The 18,327-nt window shown below is 40.7% G+C and overlaps 2 protein-coding genes across 3 annotated transcripts; one reads left to right on the top strand and one right to left on the bottom strand.

The window, feature by feature from the left end:
* Positions 1–874: 874 nt before the first annotated feature.
* Positions 875–4,294, top strand: ppifb (peptidylprolyl isomerase Fb). Its single transcript, XM_069691849.1, has 6 exons — positions 875–1,132; positions 1,365–1,395; positions 2,140–2,228; positions 2,322–2,418; positions 2,978–3,053; positions 3,829–4,294. The coding sequence occupies exons 1-6, from the start codon at positions 977–979 to the stop codon at positions 3,971–3,973; spliced, it is 594 nt and encodes a 197-aa protein (XP_069547950.1). The 5' UTR covers positions 875–976; the 3' UTR covers positions 3,974–4,294.
* A 675-nt stretch (positions 4,295–4,969) lies between these two features.
* Positions 4,970–17,849, bottom strand: LOC138617121 (zinc finger CCHC domain-containing protein 24-like). Of its 2 annotated transcripts, XM_069691848.1 has the most exons (4): positions 17,463–17,849; positions 15,824–16,024; positions 6,530–6,694; positions 4,970–6,133 (listed from the first exon to the last, which is right to left on the bottom strand). In XM_069691848.1, the coding sequence occupies exons 1-4, from the start codon at positions 17,667–17,669 to the stop codon at positions 6,020–6,022; spliced, it is 687 nt and encodes a 228-aa protein (XP_069547949.1). In that variant the 5' UTR covers positions 17,670–17,849; the 3' UTR covers positions 4,970–6,019. The 2 variants fall into 2 exon arrangements, with proteins under 2 accessions (XP_069547949.1, XP_069547948.1); XM_069691847.1 differs by lacking the exon at positions 4,970–6,133 and having other exon boundaries at positions 6,401–6,694.
* Between the last annotated feature and the right edge of the window lie 478 nt (positions 17,850–18,327).

The raw sequence follows: 18,327 nt of genomic DNA, 5'->3' as shown, positions 1-18,327 counted from the left end.
AGTTGAGCTTTTTTTTATGTAAATATTCAACTAGGAAACTGCAGAAGCGAAAATATAAATGACTGTTATGCACCTAAAAAGGGGACAAAAATTATGAAGCACAATTTGATAAATTGTGAATCTGTGACAGTGGGGTGACAAACTCAAATCTGTGTGTTGCAGTGGTTTTCTAAACGGGACAAAATATATATTTTGTTTTTTATATAAATGAATTCAATTGTACAACTGAATATTTTGTTCAGTTACATCACTGAAACAAGAGGAAAGACTTTCAATTTCCAATTCTGTCCTTGTGTGACAGCTGACATATCTTGACTAAAACAAACACACGGCTTACTGCCTATTTTTTTCCTAACACATTTCATGCCAGGCCCTTCATCTGCCACCCAGTGCACAAATCTAGGCTGCACAAGTTGTAATTTCGATAGAGATTTGGTTTAAATGTTACACAACCAGAGACAGAAAGAAGTGACATCTGAAATCTCTTACCTATTTACAGTGTGAAATGGATGCATAAAAAACAACAACAACGAATGCTCAAAATGTGCATTTGTAGGTAATAATGCTCGAGTAAGTGAGTGAGTTTTAGATACGATCGGGGACTTGACTGTTTAGGAGGAAGTGGGGGAAAAAAATACACTAGGAGTGTTAAATATTTATTGGTGTTTCCTCCCCATTCTCCTTTCAATGGGCCTCTGTCACTTGCTATTGTTGATACCGGAGATGCTACCGCCGCGGAACCTATTTTACACCACGGTCAGCATGCGAGTAACACACAGCACCAATAAATAAATAAATAAGTAAATAAATAAATAAATAACATTTACTCTCGCGAGACTGCACGTGCTTTTTGTATTTGTGTACTTCCGGACGTGTGAGCGAGCTTCCTCATTGCCTAATGCGTAAAGCGTGACTTTGGCGCGTCGCTGAACCATAATCGCAGTAGTCGAAGCCGCGGCCAGCCTGGTGTGTTAAAATGTTACTGGTGTCCAACCGGCTCAAGTTATGTTCTCTGGCGTTCACCGCCGCTCGCGTGTACAGCAGCGGCCCCGCAGCTGCCAACAACAACAACCCGACGGTGTACTTTGACATTGCAGCGGACAACCAACCGCTCGGCAGAGTCACCTTTGAGGTGAGTCGATCACTCCTGCAGCGCGTGCGACTTGAGCTCATGGTGGTCTTTGCGTTTCAACGCACGCGACCAAAAAAAAAAAAAAAAAAAAATGCTGCTTGTACGCTTAAAGCTTTTGTCTCGTGTCATTTCCTTTATTTATTTTTTTATATTTTTTTTTAATTTTTTTTTTTAAAGTTTCCCCGCAGAACAGGTTGTTTTAACCCTCGGGCGTTATATCTTTCTTTTACAGCTCAACGCTGAAGTCGTGCCTAAAACCGCAGGTAAACAATCGTTTTTTTTTTTTTTTTCCTCTTATGAAACTAATACGAGTTAGAACTAGAAACTGATTTGACCTTTTTAATCTGAGGTGAGACGGGTTGCTTCATTCAAACAAGCGTGTGACTGAACTGGCATTTTGACTTAAGATGTTGATGCTGTCGATTACCCCTCCTAACAAGTATTACTACTATTTAATTGATTCATCGTTTGCTCTGTCAAGCATCAGTAAAGGATCACAAGGTGTTGTTTTGTCGGACTGACCGTTACAAACCTAAAGATTATTATTCCGGAGAGTTTCACTCTAAACTTTCACATTAGACAACCTGCAACCCAGAAAGTTTTGCGATAAAGCAACGGTATGTAATGTTTGCTGAACGGGAGCAACAGCGCCCTCTGTGACCACGAATGGTAATTACAGGATTCTGGTGCAACATAGTCTGCATTACGACCTCGACTGCGCGAAGGGATAAACTCAATAGTAGGTCTTCCTGTATGCAAGAATGTGTTGATACGACATGTGTCATCATTCAGAGATTACAATTCAATAATAAATATATGTTACAATATATATATATATATATATATATATATATTGTCTTGTAAGCAAGAGGAGATATTGCTTTTTTTTTTTTTTAAATATATTTATTTGTAGGAAAAATGTCAAAGTATGAACTTTAGCCCTTACAATTTGTTCGCTTGCTGGATTGTCAGAAGATGGAGAAGCTGACACAAAATCTTCCCTGCAGAAAACTTCCGAGCTCTGTGCACAGGTGAACAAGGCTTTGGTTATAAGGGATCGACGTTCCACAGGGTGATTCCTCAGTTTATGTGCCAGGTAGGCTTTTCTCTCTTCCTCTGTTGTAATACCTATTGTTGTCCAGCGTTGCTTTTAACAGTGTAATGACAGAGATGTGTTTTGTGTTGTCAGGGTGGAGATTTCACGAATCACAATGGAACTGGAGGGAAGTCAATCTATGGATTGAAGTTTCCGGATGAGAACTTCAAACTGAAGCACACTGGACCAGGTGATTGTACCTCTGTTTGCGCGCCGTTGCAAATAAAGCAATGCTCGTAGATTCTCAGGGATTTTCTAACGTATAGTCTGGACAAGTAATAGTATGTTTCAGGAATATTACAGAAATATAAAATGTTCTTTAGTTTGTTCAGGGCACCTTAATTGTCCAAATTCAAAATTCTGTTTCTCCTTTGGTGCCACAAAAATGACAGAGCTGCTCGAACTGCGTTATTAAGAAGGTCAACGTATTACATAATATTTTATGAACTTTGACTTATTAAATATTGCATAATGGCCTTTCATTGTTAACTTGGTTTCCATGTAGTCATTTGTTTGGGCCACCAGGTGGCAGCATTTTTTTGCAAATGGTGTTCAAATAACTGCTCAATAACTTGTTATGGTCCAGTGTTTCCAAAGATCTGCTGTCATATTTGAATGTCCTAATTTTTTTTTCCCATTTGTAAGCTGTATCAAAAATGATCTGTTGTGTGGATTTGTGACTCGGGATTCACTGCAGCTCAGGTGAAAACACTTCCTTCATACATGTTTTGTCATTTGTTGCGTTGCAGGTATCTTGTCTATGGCCAATGCTGGGCCCAACACCAATGGCTCGCAGTTCTTCATCTGCACCGCTAAAACAGAATGGTATGTACCGACACGCATCGCCAAATTCATGAAAAGAGTTGATGCCAAGATATTCTTTATAATCTATAGATTTGCTTCTCGCCTTTTGTTTCAGCCTTTTTAAACCTGAAGTTACCTTACAATTGAAAAAAAAAAAAAAACTTCAAGATCATTTTGCCGATGTTATGTGAGCAGCAGTTTGGAAATTGAAAAGATAAAAGATGTGACCTCCAAACCACATGGAAATAGAGGATTTAGGCTGTGTGTCGATACATATATGCTAAATCATAGTGCAGGATGTGCAGAAACTTAAGTGAGAGTCTTTACTGTTACAGAAGGTACAGAAAAGGTACATTTTTTTTAAAGCTAAATACACTCTAAAAAAAAAAAAAAGATCTGTCTGAGGTGTACCCCGACTTCATATTCCGCTACCTTTTTTTTTTTTTTTTTTTTTTAAATAGCTTTTTTGTTTTGTTTTGTTTTTAAATACATGGGTTCAGCAGTTTCTGGTTATTGATAAGCTGCTGTTTCAGTGTTTTTACTCTCCCTGCTGGGAGTCAAATTCTTGATGGAAGCTGTGAATTCGTGTCATGTTTTTGGCATGAAAGCGAAAATCTGTCTGTATTTGTATGATGGCCTAAAATAGCAGAATCACAGCAGAAGTAGTGGCATCAACCGAACCAACCCCAACCCCAACCCCCCCTCCCCCCACGAGTCAAACCCAGTTGGGTGCAACATGGATCATGTCACTGTCCGAGGCAGTGCCGCTAAAATAGACCTCTTTTTCTTCATTCAGGCTGGATAACAGGCATGTTGTCTTTGGCAGCGTGAAGGAGGGACTGGACGTGATCAAGAAAGTGGAGTCTTTTGGTTCACAGTCTGGGCGAACCTCCAAGAGGATCACTATCGCAGACTGTGGAGAGCTAGTGGAGAGCAAGTAGACGCCATTGCGAGCAGTGGACGCTGCCATTCGTCTCATGTCCTGCGGTAATTTCAATAGAAGAGTCGGGAGTGTCTTTCTTCAGTCATGAAATGGACTGATAACCGATCATTTCAGAACCACACACTTAGGTGGTGGTCTTTCTTCAGGTAACAACTAACGCACTTCAATGTGTCATGCCCAAATGTGAACTTAAAATATTGAATAGAAAATTAAGTGTTTCCATTGTACATGAAAGGGGGCTGTTAATTAAGCCACATAAATTTAAGCTAGTTGGGAAAAGGGGCATTTATTTGCAAAAATAAAGTTGTTGTTGTTGTTTTTTAAATATACGAGCTTGTCCTTGCCAGTTTTTTTATGAACTCGGATGTCAAAGCATTACAAAATCCCCAACAAGATGAGTTTGCGCTTAAAGAAGTGGCTGTGAGTCGTAGATTTGTGTCTCCATTGGTAAAATCTTTTATCACCACCTGAGGAATGAGATCAGTGTTTGGTCATTCTTCCCGCCTCCTTCTGCTTTCCTCATCAGCTTCAATTGACTAATGATCTTATTCCGTTGAGCATTTATTTTGCCGAAGTCCATACAGAAGAGTTCAAATCCACGGTGTCGGGTCTAATTGCTTTCGAACAGGGAAAATGCATCTTTTGGGGGGGGGTTGGGTCATTTTTGCAGTGGTCAGTTTTCAGTGGTGGTATATTACAGGCCAAATCTGATTTCGCTTTTCTGTAAGTAAGTTTTCCCAAAGGCGCAACAATTTTGAGAGACCATAAAGATTCATTTGTTTTCTATTAGGGGGAGATACAAATGTAACATCTGGATTCGTAAATGTTGAAAAGAGACCGTGATATTGTGAGTTGTCAGCAATGCAGACTAAGGGGACTTTCCCAGCCCCTAAATCTATAATGCCACGTGGATGATGGCAAAAACCACGATTTTTGTTTTGTTTTTGTGCTTAGATTGTTAGTTGAGACAAACTCAGAAATGCTAAACAACATTTTAAAATACATTTTAATGCAAAAAAAACATTTTTAAGAGAAAGGGATCCATCTCATGGGTTACTCAAATTAAGGCACATTAAATGGCATTTCACACTTCTCAAACAGAAGTCGGAGGGTATTTCTGTTTCATGTTCATTTACGATCACAACTCCTGTGGGGAAAAAAAAATCTCCTTAAAATCAACACTCTCATGCAACCTTCTCCATAACCCTTCATGATCCTTGTTACATTCAGATTTTTGTGTCATTGTGTTTTGTCATGTCTCATATGAGACAGTATGGCCCATAAAAAGCACTTTGGTGTGTCCTTTTGTAGCACCGTGTGCCAAAATATAACTGCTGTAATTTATTCACTTTACTTACAAATTGTTGTATTGGTTTGCAGTTTAACAAAAAAAAAAACCTTCGGAATGACTAAACTACCTGATGTGTTTTCACAACAAATTGTAGCGCACAGTATATAAAGACTACGTGTTAGTTGGCTAATATATTCCTTCACAAATTGTAATATTCAACAAAACACAGTATGGCTTCAAAATATATTCAAAAAGGATGTACCCACCAGTACTGATAATACAGAAAATAATGCACATTAATACTGCATAACCTTCTTTAGTAAAGACTTGCATATTTTATACAGAAAAAACATCATTTCATTTAAGTTATTTCTGAAATATACAAACATGTAAGAGAGAATCTTCATCTGGAAACTCTTTGCTCCAACATGTTGGACACGAGTGAAGACGGACACGGAGCGAAAGTTTCTTAATTCACAGTTGGTAAGATTCTTGGTTCATAGTTAAGACTTCAAATGAACATTCACGTGATGAAAACTGAGGAACTTACAGGAACCCAGCAAATGTAAAAGCACTCCTCTCCACCACAAAGAGCCTCTTCTACTGAGAGTCACAGTGTCACAGAGGGTATTTCATGAGAATAAACTATTAGATGCGTCACAGTACAATAACTATTATGTGTTTTAGTAACTAAGATATAGCTGTCCCTTTTGGATAACACTTTGGAGGAGTACGTAAGGCACGCGGAGTGTGTTATTGCACCCGGCGGCAGTAGTAGCCGAGGACTTTGCATTTTTCACACAGGTGTTGTGGATGCTCCTTGCTCTGGTCCGACACGTCCAAGCCGTCCGGTTTCTCCAGAGGTCTCTGGAACAAGGAGCAAGAGAATTAGCGACACAGAGAGAGCGTTTTGGTACAACTGATCATATCACGTCCTAGTCACAGGGAATTTAAGGGTTTTAATGACCTGTTTACGTCCTGTAGTTTACCTGGCAGAAAGTTGTTCCTAAGCTCGAGGATGAAAACATTGTACCTGCTCTGTCCTGTAGTTGTACAAGTAGCTCTTGGCCTCAAGGTTCCAACTACAAGGAGATATGTTGTAACCATCTAGCCACAAAGCGTAAATTAGTTTTCTTAGTTATTAGGATTTGACTGACTGAAAACAGGGCGGGGCCCATTTCCGACTCCCACAGTGTCCACTGCTAGCTGCTGAGGGCCCCAAAGAAGCCGTCCTAGTTCCCCTCTGTTCAGATGTGCCGTTACCTGCTTGTGAGGGTAAACGTTGATGTGGCACTTGATACATTCTTGTCCCATGTTGGCCCAGGAGTTCCCGCTCATCCACTTCCTCTTGCATTTAGGGCATTTGTATTCGCCGAAGCACCTTTTCTTTCCCTGATACGGGGTCAGGCCTTCACCTTTGGGTCGGGCCTGAAAAGAAATATAGCAGACAGCTTGCACATGAATGACTTCATATGTAAACCTCGATAGCTTTGCATGCGTTTTGCCTCTCACCACTTTTAACTGGGGGAGAATGGACTGACCCGTTTGGTTTCTTTGGGCGGCAGCCAACTCAAAGCTCTGTGTGATTAGAACGGGAAGTGATAGCAGCCCTGTTGGTGGTCAAGAGAGTTGAGTTTATGGAATAGTTTTGTCTCCAGAATGAGATGATTATTTATGGTTTGTCAGCACAAGTTTAGATGCTTGATTTACGACACTGGAGAAGTGGGCCTAAAATGACAAGAGATCTTTCTTATCTAAACTAGTTGTAGAAGGGTGGCGGAGAGCTTTGGATTGGTCGCACAATGGAAGCAAATAGAAAAGTTGCAAAAGTTTATTCCAAAGACGTTGGAATATGTTGTAATTTTTTTAGTGTAATTTATTTTTTTGGACAGAAAAGGAGTCGTCTCAGCTTTCCCATTATAAATGACTCCCTCCCTCCAGCTATGATCCCAGGGAACCATAAAGGAGGCCCCGCCTGTGGGGGGACCAATGGGAGAGGCCCCACCGCTATAGGACAAATACCTCAGGCTCTCTGTCATCTCTCCCAGCTGGCCGTAACCCACCAATCAGGAGGCAAAGATCTTTGCAGGGAGGAAATAAAACCCAGATGAACTCTACACTTGTGTAACATGACAAAATCCTAAACCCATCACAAGAAAATCATCTCGACAAGACTGGTTTGAATTAGAAGAACCTTGGCTGAAAAGTAGGGCAAGTTCAAAATAAGACGGAATCTGCACCACCGGAGGAGTTCACGTCAATCATTGTTTTACTTTCACAGCAGGAACATATGTCAGGTTAAGAACTTCTGAAAAGATCACCTTATTGATTTCCAGGACTACATCTGTCTAACAAAACATGTTTGACGTTCAAACAGCCAAGTCTCTAACTGTTCAGACCACTGTGAGGCATTTTGAGGCCTGTGTTTGCATCACTTAGCCACAGTGAGGCACTGTGGGAGGTCCCTTTTGATGGAAGCCCTCTTTCTCCAGCGCCTGCAGGGAGAGCAGACAGCTCATCATCTTCCTGAGGGAGGAAACAGCTTTCACTCCTCAGAACAAGCAAAACAAACACTACCTAAAAGTCTGGAGCCCGCAGGGCAGCAAAGGGCACGGCACACTCCGAGAGTTTCCACCGGTCCCATCAAAGACGTCACACTGACAACCAACAAATGAAAATCAAACTTCTGACCTGACAGCGAATGGACACTCTTACTGAAAGCAGGAAAGACTGAGTGAAGGCAGGAAATGCACAAATCCATCATCGAGCCATCTGTACACAGTAGATGACGCGTCTTGGCAGTTTCCCACATTATGGTACTGAATAACCATTAATAAGAGTATTTTTTTTCCAATATTAATCGGAGCACTCGTAAACATGATGAAAACAGTGACCTGTGAAACTTGAAAACTGAAGTGTCACTTTTCAATTGCAACCCCTCGGGGATTAATAAAGTATATACCTATCTACCTACCATGATATGATCATAATACCAAGACACTCGCAGCCAAAACTGAAACGTCTATAGCTGCGCTAGTGTCTCTCTAAGGCTCTATGTGCACACAGCGGTGCTTTAATGCTAAAATGCCAATGTAGAGTACTGACATGGACCTTGTTCACCATCTTAGATTATAGTGTTTTAGAATGTCAGCATTTGCTAGTTAGCGCTAAACACAAAGATCAGCAAAGGCTAATGAGTCATTTTACGTAAGTAACATTGTGTACTTCACATAAATTGCTTTACATATACTAAGTGAGTTAAATACGCTCCGTTACGTCGGTAACTTATGTAAATCACTTAAACGAAATCCATGTTGACGTTTGCTGCGTCATGAAGTTGAACACTGGTCTCCCTGGTTAAAGTCATTCCGTCTACTTTGTCTCATGACCTTCTTCATTGTCCTGTGTGGTCTTGGTGCCGACACCAATGTTAACCTTGTGCGTATCTCTCTGACGTCAACGGCTTTGTCAAAAATGTCCTATTTGACACTTTGGGAATGAGAATGGGCAGAAAAATCATGTCTGACCATTGGAGATATTTCAGTCTGGACCAACATGTTCCTAGCATTGCTAAGAACACGATGGCATGATATTTTGCATAAGGTAAAAGGCTGTTTTATGAGTACAATTTCCATTTGACCCCACTTTCTTCGTCAAAAAGAAAAAAAAGCACAAACATTTTCCCGAAACAAATTTCTTATGTTTAATTGAAGATCTCTGCGGCCTAAAACTAAGTGTGAGAAACTGTTTTGCTTTAAGATGAACAGATACTAAATGTATTTGTTATGTGCATTACAACATATCCCATCCAGCAACCATAACTTATGTTGTGTAACTTAAACCAGCCACAGAGCCATGTAAAACCAGAATGGAAAGCTGCAGCAGATAAGCCTGGCCCAGATCCTTGTGGCCTGGTGAGAGAGGCCCAGGAGGTGGCTGCCTCATCTGGAAACCATCAGGATAAACAATGGACTTCTCCAAGTCCCCCCCACCCCCCCACCCCTTCCTTTCTCTCTCCCTCATTCGCTCTCTCCCCCCATTCCCATACCCCCAAAAGACTGGAGAAAACAGTAACGCCAAGCCTACTGGATACCATGTGGTCAATTACTCCACACTAACAAACCCACAGCGCTCTCTCTCCCTCGCTGAGTTTAATTTGTATCCAACCCCCACAGCATCACGGAGAAGCCCAGCTGTTACCAAAGCAAAACAACACATTAATGCCCGGACTGAAATCCACAGCAATAGGTCTCTTATGTTTTAAAGACTCCTACACAAAGTTAAGTGTTCACTTTTACCATCTTGTGAAATCAATTATCTCCAGGAGGGTTTAAAACAACAAATGAATGAATTTCGATTTTTCTTAAAGAGAGAGCAGTAGAAATTCTAGATTTATTACAAGGGCAGTTGTTACTGCAGCTAGAGAGAAGTTAAATGAATCTGTGCTTAATTGAAACTGGAATTCGGTGATTACAGCTTCTTAAATGTGAGAATTTACTGCTTTTCTCTTTTTTCTATCGTTGTAAAAATAAATATCCTTTGCTTTTGGAGTGTTTATCAGACAAAACAAGCTATTTACAGACATCAGATTGGATTGGATTTCACTTTAATGATCATCTTCAGATTTTAGGAGTGATAATATAACATTACAGTGCTGTTGTTATTTAAGCCTGTGCTAAATTTCACTGCTTTAAATTCTTTAATCGACAGTAATGCACGATATTCTGTAAGATCATCGTATGTTTGTGGCATCCCTGTCTTGTAAAACCTCGTATCGCTAAAAAAATCAACAAGCTGAGAATAACAGTTTGTACTTACAGTATGTAACTATGTATTTGTTACATTATACTACTGGATATTTAAAGGATTGCTTTGGCAGACACACTGTTGCATTAGTTGAGTTTCAATTACTGTATATGAATCTAAGACAGCTACTCTCAGGTGCTGAACTCAGCATTTCTGTCTTTGACACAGGTTTAAATGTAGATGAAGTTTCTCTACCAGCTTCACCACATTAATAAAGAGAGAGCAGTTGCCAGTGGTCGCTAACTAATGTCTTACACAATGCTGTTTCCTCTTTTCCAGAACGAACCAGGGCCAAATGCTCCACTTAACGAAACATCAAGATATCAAATGACTCCTTTACACAGATACAGCACAAAGCTGTAATCCTTCTACGCAGCCTTTCTGCAAATCTTGTACATGTGAAATACAGCCTGGATTAACTTTCCGTTTATCCTAAATAGATGATTAGATCCAAACAACTGGAGGCCAAAGAGCAGATGATTAGTTTTATATTTTCTTCCATGGCTCTCCAGATTTTTAACCCATTAGCCCATTGTTGAGAGCATGAGAGTCACTGCCACACACACTTGCACTGACATTACGCTTCTTTGCATTTATTTCACACACAGCACGGTTTTCATAAGAGGAGGTTAATCTACCGATACAAACTCTACTTGGTCAGACTCTGAACTGAGCTCCAGTCAAGTTGACGACATATACAGCAGCTGTAAACTGGTATTATGTTACACAAAGAGTGAATGACAGGGACAGGTGGGCTGGCAGACAAACAAGAGGTGCCACTGCTAAATATTCACAGCTTAGTTGGAAACATTGGAGATTCAAGAAGGTAACATCTTATGACTGCTGCAGTTGGTAGGTTTGGTGCAGTACAAACAATATATAATTTAAAATGGGATTAAAGTATACTAAGAGACAAACAGACAAACTCGATAGTCATAATCATTTCTCTTTCCCTCCATTTATGTCATTTAAACTGGAAAAACTGTCATCTAAATCTAAACTCACCTGCAAAACAAAAGTGATTTCATGTTTAAAATATGCAACCACACAAAAGATGAGCTCTACTGCTTTTTTTCCTATATGTTCACGAGCTTCGAGCAGATGACAGACACTGGTTATAAGAGGGAGTCTTTCTACCCCACATTCCAGGGTTTCCTATATCTTCCTCATCCTCCTCAGCAGATGTTTCGGCCAAAAGTAACAGACAGCAAATTGTGGAGAGATAAGACAGCTATCAGCAGTGAAAACAAAAGGAACAAAGCAACAGTAGTCACACAGTGTTGCATGAGATTGTCCAGTTACACATTCAGCTGTGAACTTTATTATTCCACCTCGATGGAGGTACAGTGTAGAACCCAGAACAATGCTGATACTATTATCACTATTTAACCTGATTGTCACCTTAAAAACCTTCTAAACTGTGAGATCAAACATCCATAACGAGCCAAACAAATGACATCTCTAAAATGATGTCCAAAAATAGGATTGCACTGATGTGTCTGTTTGCTGATATCAAGCAAATATTGGCACAATTAAAAATCACCGTTTCTATTCAGTCAGTGTGACAAAGATCAATCTGCTAAGCAAACCTTTTCATTGCTGTATCTTCATGTTTACAGGACTAATATGATTGGCTTCAATCTTCTCAACAACAAATATTTCCAAAAATGTTGAGCAAAGTACACAATGACGAAAAACTAAAATTCTCCAAAGTACAGAATATTGTGGAATTTTACTTTATGTTCAAGGAGAAGTTTAATGTCTTGGGGAAATAGTTTCTTGCCGAGATTAAAATGAGAAGGTTAACTGGCTAGCTTAGTTTAACGCAAAGACTGAAAAACAGAAGACAGGCAGCCTGTCTTGGTTCAAAAGTAACAACATCTGCCTATCAACAACTCTCAAGCCCATTATTGATACTTTGATTTCTGTCGTTTGAATGCATTCAAAAAAAATAACTGCAAATACAACATTTGGAAAACTTTAGCGCTGGGTAACAGTACAGGTTAAGGAACTTGGCTCACAGGACGAATGCTGGTCATAACTTCAGCAGCTTGGAACTAAAAATAAATGTGTTTACTTTCAAATATAAATCAAGGAATTCCTCTCGTAATCCCTGCAGCTATCAAAGGTTCCCCTGTCCAAAGTAATTATCAGATCAGACTTTTCCCCTCCATTCAAACTTGATTAAACTGCAACCATAAAGACATACAGCCACTTCCTGTGCTGCCCACTGTTTCCAAAAACACGTTGTGGATGCAGTCGTCTCCAGGCAGCTGCTCAGTGGCTCTTTGAATGAGAGTCCAATAGCTGCTTCTCTGCACAGACAGAGAGAGCGAGAGACGGAGATGACTCCAGCCAAGCGGAGCTGTGCGAACAATACAGCCTGACTTCCTGACCTTTGGCTCCACGGCCGCTCGGCAGAAACAATGCTCTCCTTATTTATCCGAAGCCCTTCCCACCGTACACTGACTTACTGTCAGCACTCTGTCACTTGCATATTCTCTTTACAGTAACCGGGTTCAGCTACTTAATTGGCGAAGGGTCATTAAAATGTTGTGACCCTGGGGTTAAGGAATGAAAGGTAAAAAAAAAAAAAAAAACATATGACGCATTTGGCTGAAAATGGAGGCAACCCTAAGGACAGAGGATTGACAGTTTAACAGTCCTATTTAAAATGCAAGTTGGACATGAAGTAATTTTTCTGCTCTCCAGCATATAGTCAGACTTCAAAAGTCTGAATTTCAGCCGTCTCCAGCTGAAAATGCCTCAGATTCCAGCCAACAAGAACAAAAAGCAGTTTGTTCATTAGTTACAGCTTCAGAAGAACGCTCATCTCAGCTTCAACTGAAGAGACCTTTTGTCATGACGACAGCTCCATAATCATCGTTTTGGGTCTGAAATGTTAGCAACACGTGATAAAATCTGACATCATCTTTCTAAAGCAGAGCAAGAGCGGCTGAGAGCCAGCCGCAGAAATGGCTTCCAGATTTTGCACATTTTAAAGGGCGTGGCTGCAAAGAAGAATCATAAATATCTCTTAAACTCCTCGTGAAACAAGTAACCCAACTCTCCACTGTGTCTCCACCGCTGATATGCTGAGTAAAGCATAGATAGTATATCTTATATCTTTGAGAAGGACTGCAACCCAAATTCATACTGTGGTTTTCCCTTTTTTAATTATTTGTCATCACCTCAGGCCTCTTTCTTCAGTACCATGTGTTTCTTTATCAAAGAAACAGACTTGTGGAGTTGACCTGGGCCTCATTCCTCCCAGAGAAAGACCGTTAAAGGCCCCGCAAACCCGCTTCCTGTGTGCTTCTTCTCTCATCTTACTGAGCCGTGACATTCTTTGATTCCTGTCCACTGCAGCTCCAGTGCAAAGCAGTCAGCTATGAAAGACTGCAACGATCAAAACTGATCGCTGGTAATAAGAGCGGGTATATCACTGTCATAAAAAAACAGCCCTTTGATAATTCATTTTGCAATGCTTTACTTGATGTATTTCTCACTTGAAAGAAACATGTAAAAAGTAATGATTCAGGGATGTCTTGTGGTGTCTTGGTTTTCATTGTGCTGTCTAGTGAGGTCAAAACTCAACCTCAAAGCCAATAATCAGAACACACTGATGAGCAGAAACATTATGATCGATCTAAGAAGAAGTAAATGACATTGATTACCTCATAACAAAGGTCCATGTCGACGTGTGGGACATATTTAACATTCAACATTAAGCGGACAGTATGTTTTTCGTTTGTTGCAGGAGAAACGTGCAGGTGTGTAAACCTGAGCGACTAAGTCTTGCGGCCAGAAGACAAGGTTGGAGCATATCAGAAAGAGTGAGGCTTGTGGGGGGGGGCTAAGGTCAGTAGTGATGACTATCTACCGACTGTCGTTCCAGGGAGGGACAAAAGAAAATTGGCCACCCCAAAGTGTTGGAGGATGTGCTGGAAAACTCTGATCCAAATCCTAACATATAAGACCTGAAGGAAAAGCTGTGAATGCCTTGATGCCGGATACCTTCAAAGTCAATACGTTTGCAGGATACCGCCAAAAGCATATTAGGCAGGGCTGCTCAAGTGTTTTGGCTCATTGGTGTAAGTGTCAGTGTGTTGGTTGTAAATTTGGAAACCAGTTGAGCGCTTACGTTTGCACGTTTGGATCGGGGATATATTTCTGATTTTGATAAATCAATAGTCACGGCTTCTTTGCGCTGCAATTGCCGAGCTCACTGCAGAATATTTTCTCCACATTCCTTACATTCCTACACGGTCTGCGTTCTGTGCTGAACTGCACCAATCTCCTGAGTGTTAGCAGTGATGGAGGCAATGAGGTTTCAGAGACAAGACTAGAGGGGAGAGCGATCAAAATGTGGAGCAAGGTCTTCAGAATAAACTGACATTTCTGTTTTTGAGTGAAAAGAATAGTTAGGGAAATGTGCTTATTTGTTTAGCCACCGAGAGTCACATCAGAACTTTTATATCACTCTGATATACAGTAAATATGTAGACTAGCTGGAACCAGCAGTAAGTAAACTTAGTTTAGCATAAAGAAGGGAAACAGCTGGTATCTCCGTCCAAAAGTAACAATCCTCCAAAAAGAACCTCTAAATCTTACAAATGATATATTTTTGGTTTAGTACTTGCAGAAATGTAAATATAAAGCCAACGATTATAAGCTGTGGGCCTTTTGACAGAGCCTGACTAGCTGTCTTCACATTTCCAGTCTTCATGCTGAGATAAGCTAACATAGCTACATAGCTGGCTCCAGCTATGTATTTGCAGTACGGATGTAAAATGGTATCAGCTTTCTCATCAGCAACCTCACACAGCAGGATTTCAACACGTGCCAAGACTGGTGCGTTGCAAATAAAACGTTTGAAATAGGCTATTGTAGCCGGTTAACTAATCTATTGAACCCACAATTGTTTTAAAAGCTACTGTAGAATTATGAGATGTGACTCTCGAGAAAACTATGTCTAACTTTGCCGTCTGACTCTTCATTAGAAATCGTTAGATTCCCCCAGTGTTCAAATCGGTGGATTTATCTGAGGGTTTTGCAGCTTTCGCGTGAGGGAATCAGCAAAACAGGAAACAATCGTACTTTATAAGCTTCTATATGTAATTGGCCACTAAAAGTTTACCAGTTATTTGAATTTCTACTTTTTGCTAGTTTGCTTCTTGGACACATCCTGTCCATCAGTCATTTAATTATTTCCATTACACCTAACAAATGTCAGGCATTTCCCTCTGAACATGATCAATGGGGAACCACAGCTGCACATAAAGCAGTGGTAATATTTCTTTCATGTTTGGAGTAGAGGTCGTGCCTAGTTCCACAGAGAAACCTATCATCTTTCATTATGGCCAGCTCTGAGATCCAATCTGGCATCTGCTGCTCATTACCAGCCTGCGGTGGTACATCTAATCCAAATATGTGCTGAGGAATCTATTTCACGCTGAAAAAAATTATCCAAACATAATATTGTAACCTAGAGTTTAAATTCGCTTTAACAAAATCAGGGATGTGAGGGATGTGTGGATTAGATCTGAGATTCTGATCAAATCTCATAGAATATGTCACCTCATTCACTTTTATGAATTTCTCTTCATCAGGCAGCACTTCGTGCGTTCTCTGAATTATTTTCATGCATTTGATAGACAGCTCAAATGGCCCCCACACTGCACAGCTGTTTCAGCTTAGGCTGTTGTGGATCTGTTCCTGACTGATGTAGAGCGTCACTGACTGGCTCACCTGAGGGCAGTCTTTGATGTAGTGTCCTTTGTTGAAACAAAGGTGGCACAGGTAGTTGGGCGGTGGCCTTTTGCTGGGTTTACGTGTCTCGGGGGACAGAGAGAGGTCTGAGAAATGGTCCGCCAGTGAGCTCAGGCCGTCCACGATATTGTTGAGGGACCCGTAAGGCGAGGACCTCTTGTAGAAATTGTTGTTCAAGGCCTGTGTGAGAAAATTGTAGGCAAAGATGATAAATCACCGGCAATGGAGCTGTGAGGATGTAAAGGTTAAAATATACAGTGGAGACCTTCATACACTAAAGTAAGGCTGTAGCTAAGAAATCATTTTCATTAGCTGTTGGTGAATCCCTTATCTGTTTATGTGGTTTACAAAATATCTGAAAAATAATGCCTAAGATGATTTCTCAAAGGACAAGGTGATGTCCTAAAATAGCATGCTGTGCCCGACAAACAATCCAAAACCAAGAGATATTCATTTCCAGTGATGTAATGGAGAGAAACACAAACATATTTACAATTGGCAGTAGTAAATGTTTGGCATTTCTGCTTACTCAATAACTTCATCAATGTTTAAATGGTTGTTGATGGATTTTCAATTTGTGTTCATACTAATCGATAAATCTATTATCTTTTGAGCTGTGCACGAAAGTATGTCGGATTTCACTAAAACACAGAAGTTTATTGTTGTGACTCCACAATGAAAGAGCATTTCACTTGGTGTGTCAGTCCATCACCCTGATTGATTCTCCTGTTTGTCCCTCTAACAGTAGCCAACGTTATTTGATTCCTGCAGATGTGCAGTCTTTACTGTGTTTACTGTGAGAACCAATAGTGTCCATTTCCTTGTTAGAACAAAATGCCTTTGTCATGCATTCTTACAACTCGTCCTATACTGGCACGACATAATCAGCATCATTGTGCATCTGGAGGAGACGGGTGCTATGGCACCGCAGGGCAAACATGAAGAACAGCCTGCAGACACTGTCTGTTTACTCCGAGGGTATCACAAAAAACTATTTGTGATGCACATTGCAGAGGGGGAATCTTCTGCATGAGACATCAAACCGCCACATATCTGGCATGTGTAAAGATACAGTTTATAATTTGAATTCATCGGAACTTTAAAGTCAAAAAGTGCTTTCGAAGTTAATATATGATGGTTGGAGAATTTTAGATGTGAATGTAAATAAAAATAAATAATTGTTTTGCTGCTTTTCCTCAATGGGTCAGCATTAAATTAAATTCCCCACTGAGTTAACAGTACATACTCCTCTGGCCACGCAGAGGCCAGTCAGGGTGAGCTCTAACATTTTTCAAACTTGTGAGAGGTCTTTCTCAACCTGCCATTCCTCCTCCAGCTGCACGCTGACACCAGAACAGTCTGAACACACTCAGGCACTATATGGGCGTACAAAACACATATTCATATACTACCCACTCACCACAGTGCGACCCAATGCAGGCATGCAGGTGAGGTTTACTGTATAGGCCACAAAAATAATATATGTGAGGACAGATTTTTTTTTTTTTCGTTTTTTTTTTTTTTTCAATGAAAGTTTCATCCAAACACGGGTACTGTAAACTGCCATGCAAAGTGTTCATGGTTAGAGTTGTGACAGCGTAGCATCACATGGACATACCTCACTGCTCAGATGGAAGAAGTTGTTGAGACAGTTGGAGCTCAGATCAGCTGCGCTGCGCTTGGAGTTGTTCGTGCCCTGAGGAGAAGTGTCCGACTCGGATTTAAACCCATCGAAAACGCTGCTCGGTGCGTCTTGCAAAGACATATAGACCCAGCTGAGCAGCTGTGCGGGTTGGTACCCGCCAGTCTCTATAGCAGACATCATATTGTTGTTTGAGGACTGCGCCTCTTGGAACAGCACCGTCAGAACCGCCGGTTTTTCTGAATCACCCAACTTCTTTCAGTCATCCCCCTGCTCCGGCTGAATGGGTGTGATCCTCGTGCTCACCTGGGGAGCCCTGTGAGGACCCCACTAACGGGACAACAGTCGCAGGGGAGGGCACAGTGGAAGCTTGGGACGCAAACGCCTGAATGCCAGTTGGAGGAGTGAAACAGCGCTCTGGCCAGGACTCTGGGTTGCGTCACAGCCAATAGGAGGTCCAACATGAGACTGCATCTTTCTGTTGACTTTTTCTTGACATGTTTAGCCACAGTAGCTGCCATATAGAAAGACCCCACTTTGCCGTTGTATAACCTAGAACTATAGATTAAAAAAAAGCACTTAATTACAATTAATTAATTCAATTGAAACTTGTTTTAATTTAGAATTAGAACCCAGTTCCTTCCTTTTTTGTATTTTTGTTGTTGTTTTGTTTATTATAGGCTACTACTTATAATGTAGGTTTCCGTTCTGTTTTTTATGGTTGTTATGTTGTATTGCAAATAACAGGTAAAGGAATGTAGGCCTACGATATGGTAATATAATTACCTCAATAATACATCTCAGCACTGCAATCAAAACATCAGGATTTTAAGCCATGATG

Source organism: Brachyistius frenatus, unplaced genomic scaffold (genome assembly GCF_029030835.1).
Source record: "Brachyistius frenatus isolate BFR_SWC_R1_liver_20210118 unplaced genomic scaffold, ASM2903083v1 Contig_11, whole genome shotgun sequence".
Lineage (NCBI taxonomy): Eukaryota > Metazoa > Chordata > Actinopteri > Embiotocidae > Brachyistius > Brachyistius frenatus.
This window is presented reverse-complemented; position numbering and strand designations above follow the sequence as displayed.